Here is a 21,684-nt window from a genome sequence, read left to right as displayed (position 1 = left end):
GTAAAAACACAGTATAAGTCATTACAATCAGTAATTATGTCCCCACTGGATGCAACAAATGCCTCGTTTGTAATGGGTTTTATTGGTTTTGTCTCGTCGCGCCGGACACATGGAAACCATAGACTGTATGATGGAAACACAGTATGGTAAGGGGCATAACATTTCTGTCACACGCTTGAGGTATTCGGCCAATCACAATGCACTGGATAGCTGGCCAATCAGAGCACACCTCACTTTTCAGACCGATGAGCTTTGTAAAAATCGATGCGTTTCAGAAAGGCGGGGCATAGAGGAAAAACAATAATGTACATTATGTAGAAAACAATGTGTTTTTTGAACCTTAAACCGCATAAACACATTGCATTACACCAAATAATGTTCTTTTTAGCAACATCATATGACCCCTTTAACATGGAGTTCTCCTTGATTCGGACCCCTGTCCCGTAACACAATCCATCTGTAGACAGGCAAGTGACACCAATCTGCTCATTCTAATCAACATGACAAATACAATCAGATTGAACTGAAATCCACAATGACTGAGAAATGCAATCCTTGACCTACAAGGATCTTATATTTGGTCTTTTATCTGTGTGATGTCAACGCCAATTAAAGGCCTCATCTGAGTGATCCGTTATCCTGAAGACAAGCCTCTGGCCTTAGCTAATCCCATCACAAGGTCTTGACTGTCTTAATCCAAGAGATTAGACTCAGAGATGTCACTCTCACTCTTGATTTTCACTATGAAATATAGAGCAAGGCTTCCTGTTTTTTTTTCTTTTATTGTTTATATTCATAAGTTTTAAATAGCACGCTATACAATATTCATGTCCAAAATTTATTGAAATAAAACTATACTTTCTAAAAAAAATGATAATAATACTAAAGAAAAACTAAATCACAGATTAAATGTTAACTGAGGTTGGAGCATTACACATTCATTCATCTGAACACACTGCAGTAATTATATTACACCCCATTACAACAGTCCCTCCACTGTTATTGCTATCCTAAAAACAATTACTTGTATTATATGTAGAATTTTAAACCTACATTTAACATCCAACAACAAATATTTTAGTTGCTTATTGTATATTTTAGTGTAGGTTCTATTCTATTGCGTTTCATTTATTTTACATGCAAATGTGCATCGGCGCATATTCAGTGCAGTCTGTGTTTAACAGTGTCTCTTTTTCATGGATGGCCCATTATGCAAACTGGAAATACTTTCCAACATTTAGGTCTCAAATGCTGCACACACATCTGTCAAAGCAATTAACAGGGCAAGTCGTGCTTATGCATTCATTAGACGCGCTTAATAGAAAGCATTCTTATGTTTAGGACAACTTAGGTCATGCAGCTCACTCTCTGTCCTCCGCTATTTGCATTGTCCTTTAGGTGACATGACTGGCAGATGTTTTCCACTTGATTAATCGATAATCAAATTTGATTATTTTCAAAAAATAATCACTAATTATTAGTAATCAGTACTTGATGTAGTTAAGATAGTTCTTAAAGAAATGGTGAGCCAGTTTTCTCACTTCTTCAAGTTTCCCTTGATTCCTATAAGAGTCATATTTGTCCTGTGCCCGATGTGTCTGGTGACTAACAGAAAGGCCTTTACAGGAGGCAACCAACAGCTTTCCAAGTCCATCAATGAAGAACTCTGAAGTCAGTGGTGACGACCCACAGATGACATGGGAAAAAAGGATGGATTGAGAAGAATGAAATGTGCTTGGAATCAGTCAACGGAGATGTTTTACTGAAGTAAAACTTGGTACACTTACCGGTGTGACCAACTCTTTTCAGGAACGGGTCAAAGCCAACACTTCGCACCGCATCAGTCCTGGCCAAGAAATAATTAATGACACCATCCACTAGAAAGCAGCCATCATAGCCTGGAAGTGGCTGATGAAACCTTTTAATACGCCTTAGGCAGCCGCCGTCAGTCTCATCTCCCTCATCAAACTCCAGAACGAAGTAGAACTGGTCACCTGACACCTCACCACCAAGCTAATCCAAGAAAAAGAGCTTTTACAATAAGTATATTCAGGGTATCTGCAGGATTTTAAAGCTCAAATTTAAGACTTTTTAAGACCAGCACAAATCAAATTAATACAAGCGGGGCAGGGCAATGTCTATGGTAACATATTAAACTGTAAAATGACTGTAAAAAGTATGATTTACAGTTTAAATACAGGTTTTCACAAAAACAAAAAGTTTTATAAAATGATAAACTTCACATTTCAGCCTTTAAGCTATTTTTAAGAAAGTGGATGAGTCAGAAGTATCAATTATTATATTAATTTCAACAATTATTATCACACAATCATTATGTAACATATAAATATATTTTACTCTCTTAATTGTTTAGGTTTTATAATGCATTATCGTCTTGTTGATCCACCCGTTCACATTTACAACGATTCCAAGGGCCCGACGAGGGAGAGGGGGTCCGGAATGCGATTTTTACAGAGGGGGTAGGAACTTGATCACAGAGGGGGCCAGAATCAATATGCTGCTCAAGGGGCCCAGAAACCATAGCGACGCCCCTGCATTAAGCTATATCGCAATTCTTGTCTTTCCGTCCCCAAATTTAAGACCTCTTGAAATCATAATTAAGACTTTCTTGTACCATTTAAGACTTTTTATGGCCTTAAATCTGATACAACTAAATTTAAGACTTTTCAAGGACCTGCGGAAACCCTGATATTGCTCAAAGGCTTTTCATTCACAAAAGAACATCCTTTCATACTTACAATATCTAGTTCTGGAACCGCTTCCATTATCTCCACAAAACTCTCGATCCGTGTGTCATTCAAGAACACAAAGTCGTCATCAACCCACAAGAAGTATTTGGTTGTGAGCTGAGATACAGCCAGATTTCTGCCTGCAAACCAGCCAGCGCAATATGCAACGCAAAGCGTAAAAACACAGTATAAGTCATTACAATCAGTAATTATGTCCCCACTGGATGCAACAAATGCCTCGTTTGTAATGGGTTTTATTGGTTTTGTCTCGTCGCGCCGGACACATGGAAACCATAGACTGTATGATGGAAACACAGTATGGTAAGGGGCATAACATTTCTGTCACACGCTTGAGGTATTCGGCCAATCACAATGCACTGGATAGCTGGCCAATCAGAGCACACCTCACTTTTCAGACCGATGAGCTTTGTAAAAATCGATGCGTTTCAGAAAGGCGGGGCATAGAGGAAAAACAATAATGTACATTATGTAGAAAACAATGTGTTTTTTGAACCTTAAACCGCATAAACACATTGCATTACACCAAATAATGTTCTTTTTAGCAACATCATATGACCCCTTTAACATGGAGTTCTCCTTGATTCGGACCCCTGTCCCGTAACACAATCCATCTGTAGACAGGCAAGTGACACCAATCTGCTCATTCTAATCAACATGACAAATACAATCAGATTGAACTGAAATCCACAATGACTGAGAAATGCAATCCTTGACCTACAAGGATCTTATATTTGGTCTTTTATCTGTGTGATGTCAACGCCAATTAAAGGCCTCATCTGAGTGATCCGTTATCCTGAAGACAAGCCTCTGGCCTTAGCTAATCCCATCACAAGGTCTTGACTGTCTTAATCCAAGAGATTAGACTCAGAGATGTCACTCTCACTCTTGATTTTCACTATGAAATATAGAGCAAGGCTTCCTGGTTTTTTTTCTTTTATTGTTTATATTCATAAGTTTTAAATAGCACGCTATACAATATTCATGTCCAAAATGTATTGAAATAAAACTATACTTTCTAAAAAAAATGATAATAATACTAAAGAAAAACTAAATCACAGATTAAATGTTAACTGAGGTTGGAGCATTACACATTCATTCATCTGAACACACTGCAGTAATTATATTACACCCCATTACAACAGTCCCTCCACTGTTATTGCTATCCTAAAAACAATTACTTGTATTATATGTAGAATTTTAAACCTACATTTAACATCCAACAACAAATATTTTAGTTGCTTATTGTATATTTTAGTGTAGGTTCTATTCTATTGCGTTTCATTTATTTTACATGCAAATGTGCATCGGCGCATATTCAGTGCAGTCTGTGTTTAACAGTGTCTCTTTTTCATGGATGGCCCATTATGCAAACTGGAAATACTTTCCAACATTTAGGTCTCAAATGCTGCACACACATCTGTCAAAGCAATTAACAGGGCAAGTCGTGCTTATGCATTCATTAGACGCGCTTAATAGAAAGCATTCTTATGTTTAGGACAACTTAGGTCATGCAGCTCACTCTCTGTCCTCCGCTATTTGCATTGTCCTTTAGGTGACATGACTGGCAGATGTTTTCCACTTGATTAATCGATAATCAAATTTGATTATTTTCAAAAAATAATCACTAATTATTACTAATCAGTACTTGATGTAGTTAAGATAGTTCTTAAAGAAATGGTGAGCCAGTTTTCTCACTTCTTCAAGTTTCCCTTGATTCCTATAAGAGTCATATTTGTCCTGTGCCCGATGTGTCTGGTGACTAACAGAAAGGCCTTTACAGGAGGCAACCAACAGCTTTCCAAGTCCATCAATGAAGAACTCTGAAGTCAGTGGTGACGACCCACAGATGACATGGGAAAAAAGGATGGATTGAGAAGAATGAAATGTGCTTGGAATCAGTCAACGGAGATGTTTTACTGAAGTAAAACTTGGTACACTTACCGGTGTGACCAACTCTTTTCAGGAACGGGTCAAAGCCAACACTTTGCACCGCATCAGTCCTGGCCAAGAAATAATTAATGACACCATCCACTAGAAAGCAGCCATCATAGCCTGGAAGTGGCTGATGAAACCTTCTAATACGCCTTAGGCAGCCGCCGTCAGTCTCATCTCCCTCATCAAACTCCAGAACGAAGTAGAACTGGTCACCTGACACCTCACCACCAAGCTAATCCAAGAAAAAGAGCTTTTACAATAAGTATATTCAGGGTATCTGCAGGATTTTAAAGCTCAAATTTAAGACTTTTTAAGACCAGCACAAATCAAATTAATACAAGCGGGGCAGGGCAATGTCTATGGTAACATATTAAACTGTAAAATGACTGTAAAAAGTATGATTTACAGTTTAAATACAGGTTTTCACAAAAACAAAAAGTTTTATAAAATGATAAACTTCACATTTCAGCCTTTAAGCTATTTTTAAGAAAGTGGATGAGTCAGAAGTATCAATTATTATATTAATTTCAACAATTATTATCACACAATCATTATGTAACATATAAATATATTTTACTCTCTTAATTGTTTAGGTTTTATAATGCATTATCGTCTTGTTGATCCACCCGTTCACATTTACAACGATTCCAAGGGCCCGACGAGGGAGAGGGGGTCCGGAACGCGATTTTTACAGAGGGGGTAGGAACTTGATCACAGAGGGGGCCAGAATCAATATGCTGCTCAAGGGGCCCAGAAACCATAGCGACGCCCCTGCATTAAGCTATATCGCAATTCTTGTCTTTCCGTCCCCAAATTTAAGACCTCTTGAAATCATAATTAAGACTTTCTTGTACCATTTAAGACTTTTTATGGCCTTAAATCTGATACAACTAAATTTAAGACTTTTCAAGGACCTGCGGAAACCCTGATATTGCTCAAAGGCTTTTCATTCACAAAAGAACATCCTTTCATACTTACAATATCTAGTTCTGGAACCGCTTCCATTATCTCCACAAAACTCTCGATCCGTGTGTCATTCAAGAACACAAAGTCGTCATCAACCCACAAGAAGTATTTGGTTGTGAGCTGAGATACAGCCAGATTTCTGCCTGCAAACCAGCCCTGAGAAACCAAATAATCATCAGCAGTGACTAGTTACCAGGTCATCAACACTTTATGTCAAAAGGCCTAGTTACACTGAACCAACAGATGCAGACAAACAGCAACAGACATGTTAATTGGGTTTTGTCAGATCAATACACCTGTCTGCGCCTGAGGTATAAGAAGCTGACAATAGGCACTTATTTTCGCAAACTGAACATGTTGAATCTGTGTTTGTCGGGTTTTGGAATGTCTGAGAAGTGACATACTGTTCTCGGTCAGCTGTAGGCGTTAGTCTGCCTATACGTTGGCATGGTGTGAATTGGCCTTAAAGGGCTTTTTTCTAGGCTTGATTGTGTTTATGGGGTGCAGTCTAACGTGTTAATGCTTCGATTTAAAAAAAAAAAAAAAAATTATTTTTCACATAATTTACCTTTATTCCACACCACTCTGTCCCTTCTCTGAGAAACGGGCTGATCTTTCCCTGTCTAAACGTCCTGCCCCTCACCTCAGCAGAATGTGCTCCGGTTGTATTGTAAACAACAGCGTCATTAATATCGCTTATCAGTTTGAGCCCGATTGAGAAGCAGAGGATATTATTGAAGAGGATAGTGCAGAAACTGTGCAAGCACGGCTTTTAATGGTAGGCCTATGTTTTTGTTTGTTGTTGACTCATACTTTTAGATATGCTGTTATTTGTAAATTCTACTACTTATGTTAGCTTTTAATATACAATTTTGTCCTGATTAAAGCTTTAATACAGTATGGCAACTGCACGCGTGTCTGTGTATAATGCTTCTCATAGCTATGTGAAAATAAGTGTATAAATGGAACAGAACTGAGCTGATGATCTGAATGAGAGAGAGAGAGAGAGGCCGAGCAGGCAACGCAAGGAACAGTATTAAGAACCGTTGCTTTAGAACAATGATTTTGAAACTTGTGAATCCATTAGAATTAATACGCCTTAGGCAGCCGCCGTCAGTCTCATCTCCCTCATCAAACTCCAGAACGAAGTAGAACTGGTCACCTGACACCTCACCACCAAGCTAATCCAAGAAAAAGAGCTTTTACAATAAGTATATTCAGGGTATCTGCAGGATTTTAAAGCTCAAATTTAAGACTTTTTAAGACCAGCACAAATCAAATTAATACAAGCGGGGCAGGGCAATGTCTATGGTAACATATTAAACTGTAAAATGACTGTAAAAAGTATGATTTACAGTTTAAATACAGGTTTTCACAAAAACAAAAAGTTTTATAAAATGATAAACTTCACATTTCAGCCTTTAAGCTATTTTTAAGAAAGTGGATGAGTCAGAAGTATCAATTATTATATTAATTTCAACAATTATTATCACACAATCATTATGTAACATATAAATATATTTTACTCTCTTAATTGTTTAGGTTTTATAATGCATTATCGTCTTGTTGATCCACCCGTTCACATTTACAACGATTCCAAGGGCCCGACGAGGGAGAGGGGGTCCGGAACGCGATTTTTACAGAGGGGGTAGGAACTTGATCACAGAGGGGGCCAGAATCAATATGCTGCTCAAGGGGCCCAGAAACCATAGCGACGCCCCTGCATTAAGCTATATCGCAATTCTTGTCTTTCCGTCCCCAAATTTAAGACCTCTTGAAATCATAATTAAGACTTTCTTGTACCATTTAAGACTTTTTATGGCCTTAAATCTGATACAACTAAATTTAAGACTTTTCAAGGACCTGCGGAAACCCTGATATTGCTCAAAGGCTTTTCATTCACAAAAGAACATCCTTTCATACTTACAATATCTAGTTCTGGAACCGCTTCCATTATCTCCACAAAACTCTCGATCCGTGTGTCATTCAAGAACACAAAGTCGTCATCAACCCACAAGAAGTATTTGGTTGTGAGCTGCCAGATTTCTAGATTTCTGCCTGCAAACCAGCCCTGAGAAACCAAATAATCATCAGCAGTGACTAGTTACCAGGTCATCATGTCAAAAGGCACTGGTGCGGAAATGCATATGAAAGTGATGGTAATTACTAATGTGTTTGTTGTACAGCTGGTCCGACCAAAGGCCATTGTTTGTTGTCAAAGATTTTTTTTTCTAAATGGTTGCTTATAAATTAAATTGTAATCATGCAATTAATTTCAATATTTAAAGTTCAAGGGCTTTTTTCTAGGCTTGATTGTGTTTATGGGGTGCAGTCTAACGTGTTAATGCTTCGATTTAAAAAAAAAAAAAAAATTATTTTTCACATAATTTACCTTTATTCCACACCACTCTGTCCCTTCTCTGAGAAACGGGCTGATCTTTCCCTGTCTAAACGTCCTGCCCCTCACCTCAGCAGAATGTGCTCCGGTTGTATTGTAAACAACAGCGTCATTAATATCGCTTATCAGTTTGAGCCCGATTGAGAAGCAGAGGATATTATTGAAGAGGATAGTGCAGAAACTGTGCAAGCACGGCTTTTAATGGTAGGCCTATGTTTTTGTTTGTTGTTGACTCATACTTTTAGATATGCTGTTATTTGTAAATTCTACTACTTATGTTAGCTTTTAATATACAATTTTGTCCTGATTAAAGCTTTAATACAGTATGGCAACTGCACGCGTGTCTGTGTATAATGCTTCTCATAGCTATGTGAAAATAAGTGTATAAATGGAACAGAACTGAGCTGATGATCTGAATGAGAGAGAGAGAGAGAGGCCGAGCAGGCAACGCAAGGAACAGTATTAAGAACCGTTGCTTTAGAACAATGATTTTGAAACTTGTGAATCCATTAGAATCGTTAGAAGACAGAATCGCGATTCATATATGAATAGATTTTTACGTGCACCTCTAGTTTTCTCTTCCTCTTCTCTAAAGCAGCAAAGCATGGCCTCACCCCCTTTGATGCCTTTTCCCGAGGGCGGGGTTTATCTGGGTTTGTTACATCACGAACCCGGGAAGTAACTTGTTGTAGTCCCTACCAGCCGTTTTTGTAGGCATTAAACTGCCAGAATTTTAAAAGACAACATCTCCATTTGCATTGAACTTTCAGCTTCGTAACTTTGCAGATATTGTTTATGCTCAAACAGCAACATTACACACTAACTATCGCAATCAACCACCCCTTTAAGATGTGTAACATACAGCATTAGATCAATTGAAGTGATGATGTAGAAGCGTTTACCTGTGCAGGAGGCATGATGTAGTGCTCAATGTTGTTTCCAGACACATGCTCAGGCTTCAGGCTGTCATCTGCAACAATGATCTTGATCTTTGGGTAAAATTTCCTGATACTCTTGATGAGGACGTTTAGCTCCTTATACCTCAGAAAGGTCTTGGTTATTATGGTCACCTGTGAGTTGACATCTGAATTGTGAGAGAGACAAAAAGGTTCCTTAGAAAGTTTAACTGTGCACAAACTTTATAATTTTTTATTTTTTTACCCAGGACAATTAGATTTTTGCTTTACTTCTTTACTTAGATATTATAAACTTTACAGTTGTTTATGTAAAAGCATAGGTATGCAGATGCCATGGGAATCATATATATATATATATTTTCTTTTTTTGTGGTTTACCATTTCCTGGGTCATACAGAACAGGTACTGATGGTCTCCGAATCATGATTGGAAACATGGCCTCATGGTCCTCAAAAGAGAAATGAACTAGGAAAGAAGACATACTTCATAAGTCATTGTAATTATATTTTTTAACAATTATAAGAAACATTTTTACAGTGATTAAATAGTGAATACATATAGCTATTTAGATGGCCGTCTGTTTTTAATATGTATGATGGATTTTTTTAAAAGTTGCACTTAATCACAAAGGCCCGTTCACACCAAGAAAGATACTATAATGACACATTCCACACCAAAGCGCGCATCTGCTGATTTAAATGCTTGAACTCTTTAAAGGGATTCCCCCCAAAATAAATATTTGCCTTTTAATTTATTCACCCTCAGGCCATCCAAAATGTAGAAGACTCAAAAATAGACAAAGTAACGCATCTGACAGCAATATTGTGTGTAAAATGTAAGTTGCTCCATATTAACTTCCTGTTTATTGAATGGTTCTATAAAAGCAGATCACATCAGTCAAATTCACCAGGTTACACTGATTAACATGAACTTGAACGTTAATCCTGCCTTTTCATCACTGTGTGCTTGAGCAACACACTTTACATATTGAAGGCCTAAGTGTCTCTCCTGTAGTTGCATTTATAATCAGATAGCCTTTACCCAAGTCTGATGTCCTGATGTGGTAGATGGTGCTGGTGTAGGTCACTCTGGACAGCAGATCATTGAGTTGTGTGAGGTTGTTGGATGAGATGGTCAGATTACTTTGACCCTGTCCTTCCACCTGATCTCCATCCAGAACATCCTCCACTGAGAGCACTCCACTCTTCACACTCAAAGACACCTGCAGACATCATTGTGATTAATGCAGATAAAGTACTTTCAAGTTCTTTCAAGTTTTCAAGATTTTATATTGAATGCTTAACAAAGTACAATCATAGTGAATGAATACCTCATGCACTCAGAAATTGGTAAATTTCACAAATAATTACAAAGAAATGGCAAAGTGCACACTGAATTACACTTGACACTTCGAAGTAACAAAGAGTGAAATAGTATTCTCTTGTAAAACATACTCAAACTTTTATTTAGAACTGCAAAATGAAAAGTCTTTGTATACTGTACTACCTACAATTTTACCTAGCCTATATTAAAAAACAGAAAGCACAAAGGGCATTGTTTGCTCAACCTTGTACACCTCACTCTTGCCTCTCCCTTGTGTTTGAAGAGCAAGACCTGAAATGATGATATAAAAAAAACAATTCACTTAATTATAAAAAATTATTTTGCAACATGGTTTAATACACTCTTAAACATGACTCAGTTAACAGGGAACATATGCTAACCTGGTATCATACTTTTCTTCAGAGGAGCTACCTTGAACCCTGTAATTGGATATTGGAGAGGAGAGTTGGCCGGGGCGATAATAATATCTGCATGTGTCTTCCTCCTGAAAAAAAGGCATGCAAAATACAACAATTTTGGAAAAACTGTATAAATGGCTCTCAAAAATTCTAATGAAAGAATGATCATTGGAATGTTCGAGCGCACCCTTGCTAAGCGATAATATGATGGAGCAAGTCAGTCCTCAATGAGAAATGTACCTCAAAACAACAAAGATATGCAGATAAAGGTCAAAATGCTCTAAAAATCTGAAATGAAATGTGCATTGTTGCCCTCTGGCCAGAGCTATATGTACATACGCACATTCACAATTCAGTCTATTGGTATTTTCCTTTTCTCTATATTTTACCATATTATATTTTTATGTATTGTCTATTCTCTTAATTATTAGTGTTTTATTTCACTTTATTGCCTTAAATTATATGTATGTCTGCATTCTGTCTGTACTTTATGTACTGGAAGCTCCTGTCACCAAGGCAATTGCCTTGTGTGTTTAATCACTCTTGGTAATAAAGCTCTTTCTGATTCTGATTTAACATGATACTCATGACAGATGACAACATGACATGGTGTTGTGTAACAGGACTGTGGGCGAGATGAAGAGAAATCTAGTAACCTGAGCTGGTGTTGCTTGTACTCATTCGCTCTGCGTTCCAGAACGTTATCCAGTTGATCTGGCACTAATTGTCTGGTGAGTTCATCTCCATGGCAAGAAACATTTGGCTGGAGGAGTTCCGTCAAACTTGACAAACATGTAATGACTGCAGGTTATGCAGAGCATCTAAACTGGAACTACTTAAGATTAATTAGGAAAAGTTAAATGACACTTACCTTGAGATTTTATCTTGTTCAGGGCTTGCACCGTTGAATAGAATAAAGTAAGCAGATGTAATCGCATTGCTCAGTAAATAGACTAATGGAGGGTAAGGTACAGACTAGTTATAGAATGCAACACTGATCACAAGTAGAAGAAACTGAAAAATTAATACAATTTTACAAATGGGTGTTTCTTCGAATTTGACCACTTTTATGCCCCAGGGTTTTTATTATTGTTATTGTTATTATTTAAAAAAGAGAATTTTTGTTTTTGTTGTTATTGAATGGTCACATTTCAACTTTCAGTTTTCTCTGGTCCTTGATGACTAACCTTACATCCGTCATATAATATAAATTATGATACATTTAAAATCAATTGTATTGATCAGTATCAATTGTGAACAGAACTTATTTATTTTATATATTTATTATTTTTTTTGTGTTTAGCTTGATTTAGACTGACCATTTATGTTCAGTTCATTTATGTTCCTGGGACTCTTGGTTTGTAGTTTACTCTCTTCCTCTTCTGTATCTGAGTTCTAGTTCTCTGTTTATTTGCTTGGTTTTGCATTTGTTTCTTTGATTTGTGGTTCTTTGTGACTTATCGACTTCTTAGATCATCTTTCATATCAATAAAAGTACAGGATGATACCAATTATATCACAACATCATATGAGCACTGCCTACAGGGCTCCCAAACACAATTAGGCAGGCAAAAAAAGTGTAATGCTGCAGAGATCAGAGGTATTTTTGATGTCAGTGGAGAAGCTTCACTGTGCTGAATAAACTGCATTTATGAGGAAACAGCTTATTATTTAATGAATCATCAGCCTATCTGCTAATCTTCAACATGTTTGCCACTAAACATTCATTTTGGTTTGTTCTATCACTTGCTCAACAGGATCCTCTGTGGTGAATGGGTGTTGTCAGAATGAGAGTTCATACAACTGATAAAAACATAGCAACAATTCACAAGTAATCCACAGCACTCCGGTCCAGTCTATCAGTTAACAGCTAGTAAAGTGAAAAGATGTTGGTAACACTTTACAATAAGGGTACATGAATAATCACGTACTAATGCCTAAATCGATACTTAATTCATCATATACTGATTATTAAAGGTGTTAACTCATGAACTAATGAAGAGCTATCCTTAACTACGACTGGAGTCACATGGATTCACGCATGAATAACGGCAGCCTTAACTACATGTTTGATAGTTAATGCATTAAGTAACATTTATTGGTAAACTAAATCAAACAGCCTCTTTGCAAAAGGAATAAGAAATACTCTGACTTTGAAATTAATTTAAATAATGTAATATCATAATTTGAGCTTTTAACATCTTCAGCATTGTCGTAATCATTACTGGGTGGCGAAGGTTGATCTTCCTCATCAAGTGTAGACAATACTAAATACACTAATAACTGATCTTGTCTGTTTTATGTTGTTCTCTTTCCCTTTAAACTCACTCTTCTGTGACTTGTATGCAGCTGAATAAATAAATAAAAACTCAAAACCTACAAAGAATATTTGTAGAATGATTCCTAAAGAAATGGCCAAACTAGAAACATGCAGGTAAGGTCAGAACGTTTGCTGGGTGTCAGTTCAGTTCACTCTCCATCCAGACGCAGGCCATGATGATCCTCCGACGGCAGCCTTAACTACATGTTTGATAGTTAATGCATTAAGTAACATTTATTGGTAAACTAAATCAAACAGCCTCTTTGCAAAAGGAATAAGAAATACTCTGACTTTGAAATTAATTTAAATAATGTAATATCATAATTTGAGCTTTTAACATCTTCAGCATTGTCGTAATCATTACTGGGTGGCGAAGGTTCATCTTCCTCATCAAGTGTAGACAATACTAAATACACTAATAGCTGATCTTGTCTGTTTTATGTTGTTCTCTTTCCCTTTAAACTCACTCTTCTGTGACTTGTATGCAGCTGAATAAACTAATAAAAACTCAAAACCTACAAAGAATATTTGTAGAATGATTCCTAAAGAAATGGCCAAACTAGAAACATGCAGGTAAGGTCAGAACGTTTGCTGGGTGTCAGTTCAGTTCACTCTCCATCCAGACGCAGGCCATGATGATCCTCCGATCTCTGACTTCTTGAAAAGCCACACCACATCTCTTAATCGGGCTCAATACTCACTGTGTTAGTACATGTGTATTTGATAGAAAGTATAAAATAAATCATGTGCTGAGTTTAGTAAGTAGCTAACAGTTAATTGATTATGACTGGGCCCCCTCAAGTAAAGTCATGTCAAAATAATGCATTAACAAGCCATGAGTAGATGTCAGTGTATGGATAGTTAATAATGAATTAATTATTATGGTCCCTCTCAAATAAAGTCATGGCAAAACAATGCATTAACAAACCATGAGTTGATGTTAGTTTATGGCTAGTTAATAATGAGTTAGTAATGATGGGCCCCTCAAAGTAAAGTCATGACACAATAACAAATCATCAAATAAAATAACATTAAACATGCAGTAAGAGTCATCTTTATTCCTTTAAACCACCAGTACAACAAACAAAGATAAAGGTTATGTATAGATCTTTTATTTACATCATTAAACATATACGGACTCAAAATTACTGGATTGCTATACAATAATTATAACAGCAATGTGTTTGTCATTTTAATTGTATGCTTCCATTAGCTTAATTTGGACGCGCCATATTTGACCTTAATATTTTTCCTCATCTGTATCTTTACAGGTATGTTTGGGCTTTTTTTTCTTTCTTTTTTTTTGAGTCCATATACGTTATGTTTAATGATGTAAACAAATGTAAATAAAAGAACTATAAATAACCTTTATCTTTGTTTGTTGTACTAGTGGTTTAAAGGAATAAAGATGACTTACTGCATGTTTAATGGTATATCATTTGATGATTTGTTATTGTCATTGTGTCATGACTTTACTTTGAGGGGCCAGAGAGAAGTCAGAGAGCGGAGGTACAGGATCATCACGGCCTGCGTCTGGATGGAGAGTGAACTGAACTGACACCCAGCAAACGTTCTGACCTTACCTGCATGTTTCTAGTTTGGCCATTTCTTTAGGAATCATTCTACAAATATTCTTTGTAGGTTTTGAGTTTTTATTTATTTATTTAGCTGCATACAAGTCACAGAAGAGTGAGTTTAAAGGGAAAGAAAACAACACAAAACATACAAGATCAGTTATTAGTGTATTTAGTATTGTCTACACTTGATGAGGAAGATCAACCTTCGCCACCCAGTAACGATTACGACAATGCTGAAGATGTCAAAAGCTCAAATTATGATATTACATTATTTAAATTCATTTCAAAGTCAGAGTATTTCTTATTCCTTTTTCAAAAAGGCTGTTTGATTTAGTTTACCCATAAATGTTAATTAATGCATTAACTATCAAACATGTAGTTAAGGCTGCCGTTATTCATGCGTGAATCCATGTGAATCCAGTCGTAGTTAAGGATAGCTCTTCATTAGTTCATGATTAGTTAACACCTTTAATAATCATTAGTATATGATGAATTAAGTATTGATTTAGGCATTAGTACGTGATTATTCATGTACCCTTATTGTAAAGTGTTACTGATACAAACTGCAGTGTTGGGGATGCTCTAGGAATGTGATTGTGAACTGTTGTAAAAGGTCAGAGGGATATAATTCCTGATAGTTGAAGAAACACCCTGTTACTAAAATAACCACTGTGCGCAGGTTGCTCTAAAATCATTGTAAATCATTTTGCGAACTTTCTGAATAACAAGAAACTAACTAAGAGAAATAAATATGAAAACAGGACCGCATACCTGGGTGCTATGCTTTTCATGACTTTCAACATGCCACTTTGTATAAAGTAGATGCTCAGTCCAGTACCAAGAAAAATAAGAAACAAAATAAGGCGGATGTTCCTCATGCACTCCATTATGGGGGATGATCTGAAAGAACAGAGAGAAACATGAAGCAATGGGTCAAGTGAGAAGGGAACAGGAAAGGGAAGGCCACACAAGCTGGGATTCACAATGCATTTGTTTGATGCGCAGCTGCGTCATTAGAACACGGCTCCCAAACAGATGATATGTCCCAATGTGCCTCCTTATATGCCCTTAAAGTATGTACTCTTTTTGTTAAAAAAAAGTACAAACTTTTGAGTGTGAAGTAGAAGAGTAGGCAAGTTTGGGACATATATACTATCACATCATACAATTGCATCTTTAACGGACTGCTCTGTCACATAATTACATGCACCCTGTCACTTTAAACGGGCCTGTCATCGTCTTGTCACAGTTAACATCCTCCACATTTCATTTAATTTAACTTCCTACCATATTGGAGAGAAAAGAAGTAGCACATTGATCTGCTAGCCGTGGGTCTTTATACAGAGAACTCTGCTCATTCTTTTGCATAATGATGCATTTAAAAGTTAACTGTCAAATAGATGTTTTTAAAAGTTCACATAGTTGCAGATGAAATATAACACAGATAACATTAAATAAATATTTTTACCAGGTTAAATGTTGATTATTAGTAACTCAAACCCCTTTATCTAAACCTCTCTACTTAACTGTCAGTCGCGCACATGTTTGTAGTTTTTTAATGCATTTTATTTGTATTTGTAGTTCTGAACGGAATCATTCGCCAAAGCGCAATGGATTGTGGGTAATATTAGCCAAGTGTGCATGGATCCACACTTCAAAAATCTATCTGAAATAGTAGACCATCCGGGGACTTCTGGCATTCTCTTTTTTTAACATACTACTTACTGTATGCTTTGGGACACACTTATTCTAATCTCACATACTATTTAGGATGGATAGTATGAACATTGGGAAGCAGGGACACAAATTCTCCAAAGGCTTAAATGAGTAAATTTTAAAAAAGAGCATTTTGACAACATTTACTCTGGTCACCCGTCACATTGTGCCATATTTGAGTGCCGCCCATGAGTTTATAGAATGTTTGCACCTACGTCACGGTTTGGTCTGTTACCCGGATGCGTGGCCTTATTGGAGATACTCGATTGTAAAAAACAGCATGGATTGCACAGTTAAAGTACTACTGAAGACATTGTTTTTAACATGTCTGGCCACTGATTCAGTCACAAAATCCAATCATGAAAGCTAGTAGTCAAACCAATCTACGTAAGTGCACACATTTCTTTATCATCAATAAAAAAAGCAGCCAAGAAAGCCATCATCGCCGCTTCTCATTCATCATTTACCGTCTCATTCAAGCATGAATTAGATGCACTTACCAGAATGAAATTATCGTTTCAGAAGAGCAGTAAAGTCAGGTCTTTTTAAAACCTCTTACTAATCTTTGCTGCTTTCTCTTGCTTCTCTTGTTCTCATGTTTAAGATACCCAGGTCCTTCTTTTCCAGTGACCGGAAATAGACCATATCACTTTACACTGTTCGCTTAGATTGGTCTTTCACGTCTTTCCTCGGACAGTTCTTTTGCACTCTTCTCCTTGATTTGTCAACATTTGGCAGTCAATAGTTCTCCATATGTTTGTCCCGGTCCAACCGATTAATAAAGCCCAAAACACGACAATATGGCAGACTTCCGGTTTGATGACGTCAGTCATTTTTTAACATGTCTGGCCACTTATTCAGTGTCAAAATCCAATCATGAAAGCTAGTAGTCAAAACAATCTACGTAAGTGCACACATCTCTTTATCATCAATAAAAAAAGCAGCCAAGAAAGCCATCATCGCCGCTTCTCGTTCATGATTTACGGTCTCGTACAGGCAGGAATTAGCAAAAACCCGAAAGTAAGATGCACTTACCAGTATGAAATTATCATTTCAGAAGAGTAGTAAAGTCAAGTCTTTTTAAAACCTCTTACTAATCTTTGCTGCTTTCTTGTTTCTATTGTTCTAATGTTTAAGATATCCAGTTCCTTCTTGTCCAGTGACCGGAATAGACCTGCTCTGCACCACCAAGCTAGAGGTAAAGTGAGTGTGCATCAAATTTCATGCACACTAATGTTAACATAGTGCATTGGCAAATTGAAGGAGTGGAAAATCTGCAGAGTAATGGACAAAGTGCAAACAGTTATGAGTAGAACCATCCAGACCCCTGACACTCTTCTACTAAAAATTTCTATCTCTCGTCAGCTGGCCACATCACATTCTGATTCTAATCTTTTTCATTGCCTTTACAAAGCTTGCACGTCTGTGTCTTATTCTTGATACAGTGGGATGAAAGTGAAATAAGTGTTTGTGAGCTTTATGTTAATCTATTACGTAAAAACACAAGACATTCAAAGCTATACACCAAAAATATTTTAAATAATAAAAAAATAGTTTAGTGTAGTTTTTTTCCCCTCAACTTTATAGCATTGAATAAAGTGAGTGAAAAAATCTAAAATTTCAGTTTAAAGAGTAACTTCTCCTTACGAATGTTATGTTATTTGAATGGAACTTTAAATGAACCATATACAAAGTCATTGAACAGTTGCACATGGTAGACTTTCAATTTTCAATACCTAATCAGACAGCTTGGCTTAATCATGTATTTTTTATAAAACTAGAGACATAGCCACACAGAGATATTAACGCTTGCTACATAAAACTGTGAAAAAAGGTAACCACATTAACCACATATAACTTCTTCCTGTGGTTGTCTGTTAAAAATCAGAAAGGGCAATAGTGAACGCACCTTTCACAGACATTTTTTCCTCTATATAACTAGATGCATTTCACACACAATACACTGAGATCATGGTGTTAAAATCATCAGTATCTTGACTCCACAAGTAAAGAATAAGGCTGTCAAATATTATCATGTTTGATTATTTAATCAAGCAAAAAAAAAAAAGATGAAATCACAAGCTGCTGCTCATATTACAAACAAGAAGACACCACTTTCCTCAATGGACAACATTTCTGAGTATTCTTACATATATCTGCAAACTCGACAGGCTCAGCTCATCACATTCCTTGCTAGGTTTCAAATATAACCTCTTAAGACCCTGCGGCCTCATATGAGAACATTATATTTTTGTGAATTTCTCTGAGACTGTACATGCCATGTTTGGATGTTTCACCATGACCACTCCCTCTCCTTGGTCTTCAAAAATGTCTGAAATTAATTTAGTGACACTCTTATGGAAATATGATAATATTTTGCAATTATCATTTAAATCTGACTAATTTTTAAACTGTGTGTCATAAATCAACATCTCAGGAAAATGTTATGGGGTTTCAAATCAAATATGACTTTCTGTTACGAAACAGGACGTTGATTTTGCTTAAAAACTCAGCAACACAACTGTAGCTGTATAACTTTACAACAGCAGCACTGCTTTAACAAAAAAGCAAAACAGCAAGACCTCTTTGACATCAAAAGAAAATTTTAAAAAAATGCTGTCTAATCGCTCTCGCTGTACTTTGATGTCACACACGGAACAGTCTGTGCAGTGCTGCTTCAAGTCCAACACCTACTGTGTTTTCTAAAGAGATGCACAACAGTTCTTCTGTGGCTTTATAGGTAATATTTTCCCTTACACAATTTCGCAAAATCAGACAATATTGTGTCTAATATAAACCACAATATTAACTTCTTATTATTGAAATGTTGTAAATAAATATCACATTTGCAACAGGTCAGTGTTCAGAAAATGCTGGGAACTTCAAACGACTTTACGACTTTCTACTTCGAGGACCTTGATAGAAATGTAGTGGAGTGAAAAGTACAATATTTGTCTTTCAAATGTTAAAGTTAAAGTCATAAGTTTCCAGAAAAAATTATGCTCAAGTAAAGTACCGATACTCAAAAAGTGTACTTAAGTACAATACTCAAGTAAATGTACTTAGTTACTGTCCGCCTCTGGTTATTCATCCAGAATCACAGCTGATCATCCAGAGTCATGTCACGTCCTGTCTGTCACACCCAGATTCTCAAGGTCAGCCCTTCGGTATCCCAGTCTGGTATCCAGTGTGAGGGATGCACCGCTGGTGTCTGCACTCACCGCTGGTATCCCCAAACCCACCCACTCTAACCCTTCTATTCATGAACTCATTCCCCTGTCTGCAGCACTTCCCATATGGGGGTTGCTTTATTGTGTATCTGGGCCGCGTACTCCACTGCCGATTTGCTAGAGGCAGCAGCACCGGCTACAACATCTCCAGAGGTGGCGGCTTACGCTGCAGAACCTCCCGAGGTAGCGGTGTCCACTGCTGTGCTCCCAGAGGCTTAGGCCCCGAGGGATGCTGCCGCACCAGACGAGTAATTCTGTACATGCATTCTCAAATTCAATGTGGCAATCCAAAACAGTGAATCTAATCATCGTTCAGGAAAAGGTTTGCTTCAAGAATGACCACACTGCTGACGTCATCTTATCGCTAGCACACCCTGAGCACATGTGAGCTACTCCCCGGCAAGGCATATCGGCATAATTTTTCAAATCAGCACTATATTATCGGAAAATTATCGGAATCAGATTCCAATAATATTCCGATAATATAGTGCATCCCTAGATTAAATGGCTTGATTGTTTAAATGGGCAAGACTTAGAAAGACATGAAAATGATCAGCTACGATCAGTTTCAGAATTAGAATCAGAATCAGAAGAGCTTTATTACCAAGTATGTTTGCACACACAAGGAATTTGACTTGACGACAGGAGCTTCCAGTGTAGAAGAAAGTACAAACATAGTGCAGACATACATGATAGTGTAGACATACATAGGAATAACACAGTAGGGATGTAATATAAAACTAATATAATAAGAAAAAAAGAAAAATTGAATAATGTACTATATACAGAAATAGATGTATAGGAAAAAATGTAATTGTTTAGATAAATGTAAAGATATGTTTATTAGTGTACAGATAGATATGTTATTTACAAAGTGTGCAGTTTAATATAAATATACTATGTTAGTTGTGATGGATGATGTATAATTATGAAAGCTTAATTGTTAAGACTGAGTATAGCCTGTGGGAAAAAACTGTTCTTGTGCCTTGCTGTTCTGGTGGTCAGTGCTCTGTAGCGCCGACCAGAAGGCAACAGTTCGAAGAGAGAGTGGGCTGGGTGTGAGGGGTCCAAGGTGATTTTTTTAGCCCTTTTCCTCACTCTGGAGATGTAAAGATCTTGGAGGCTGGGCAGAGGGGCACCAATAATCCTCTCAGCAGTCCTGACTGTCCGTTGTAGTCTCTTGATGTCTGATTTGGTAGCTGAACCAAACCAGACAGTTATGGATGAACACAGGACAGACTCAATGATAGCAGAGTAGAACTGTTTAAGCAGCTCTTGTGGCAGGTTGAATTTCCTCAGCTGGCGAAGGAAGTACAACCTCTGCTGGGCCTTTTTTGCAATGGAGTCTATGTGAGTGTCCCACTTCAGGTCCTGAGAGATTGTGGTGCCCAGGAACCTGAATGACTCCACTGCAGTCACAGTGCTGTCCATGATGGTGAGTGGGGGGAGTGCAGGGGGTTTTCTCCTGAAGTCCACGATCATCTCCACAGTTTTGACCGTGTTAAGCTCCAGGTTGTTAAGACTGCACCAGACAGCCAGCTCTTTAACCTCCTGTCTGTAAGCAGACTCGTCTCCATCCTTGATGAGGCCGATGACTGTAGTGTCGTCTGCGAACTTCAGGAGCTTGACAGAGGGGTCTTTAGAGGTGCAGTCATTCGTGTAGAGAGAGAAGAGCAGTGGGGAGAGAACACACCCCTGGGGGGCGCCAGTGCTGACGGTGATAGTCCTGGATGTGAGTTTGCCCAGCCTCACTAGCTGCTGCCTGTCTGTCAGGAAGCTGGTGATCCACTGACAGATGGAGGTGGGCACGGAGAGCTGGGTGAGTTTGTCTGAGAGAAGGTCGCCGATTTGCTAGAGGCAGCAGCACCGGCTACAACATCTCCAGAGGTGGCGGCTTACGCTGCAGAACCTCCCGAGGTAGCGGTGTCCACTGCTGTGCTCCCAGAGGCCATGGTGTCCACTGTAGTTTCTTCGGAGGTGGCGGCACAGGCTGCAGAACCTCCCGAGATGGCGACACTTGCCTCAGTTCCTTGCGTGGTGGTGGCACCCAGCAACGCACTTTCTGTCTGTTCTGTTCCGGCCAAGGAGGCCGGCGATGAACTCTCTGCCTGT

General features: G+C 37.7%; 1 protein-coding gene across 1 annotated transcript; it reads right to left on the bottom strand.

Annotated features, from left to right (window-relative positions):
- Nucleotides 1–1,484: 1,484 nt before the first annotated feature.
- LOC107582953 (beta-1,4 N-acetylgalactosaminyltransferase 1-like) lies at nucleotides 1,485–17,429 on the bottom strand. Its single transcript, XM_016268978.1, has 12 exons — nucleotides 17,378–17,429; nucleotides 15,398–15,526; nucleotides 11,601–11,624; nucleotides 11,386–11,511; nucleotides 10,712–10,815; nucleotides 10,555–10,601; nucleotides 10,029–10,209; nucleotides 9,366–9,452; nucleotides 8,973–9,154; nucleotides 5,685–5,828; nucleotides 1,788–2,013; nucleotides 1,485–1,666 (listed from the first exon to the last, which is right to left on the bottom strand). The coding sequence occupies exons 2-12, from the start codon at nucleotides 15,511–15,513 to the stop codon at nucleotides 1,485–1,487; spliced, it is 1,419 nt and encodes a 472-aa protein (XP_016124464.1). The 5' UTR covers nucleotides 15,514–15,526; nucleotides 17,378–17,429.
- Nucleotides 17,430–21,684: the final 4,255 nt, after the last annotated feature.

This window comes from Sinocyclocheilus grahami, unplaced genomic scaffold (genome assembly GCF_001515645.1).
Source record: "Sinocyclocheilus grahami isolate Dianchi unplaced genomic scaffold, SAMN03320097.WGS_v1.1 scaffold48.1, whole genome shotgun sequence".
Taxonomy (NCBI): domain Eukaryota; kingdom Metazoa; phylum Chordata; class Actinopteri; order Cypriniformes; family Cyprinidae; genus Sinocyclocheilus; species Sinocyclocheilus grahami.
This window is presented reverse-complemented; position numbering and strand designations above follow the sequence as displayed.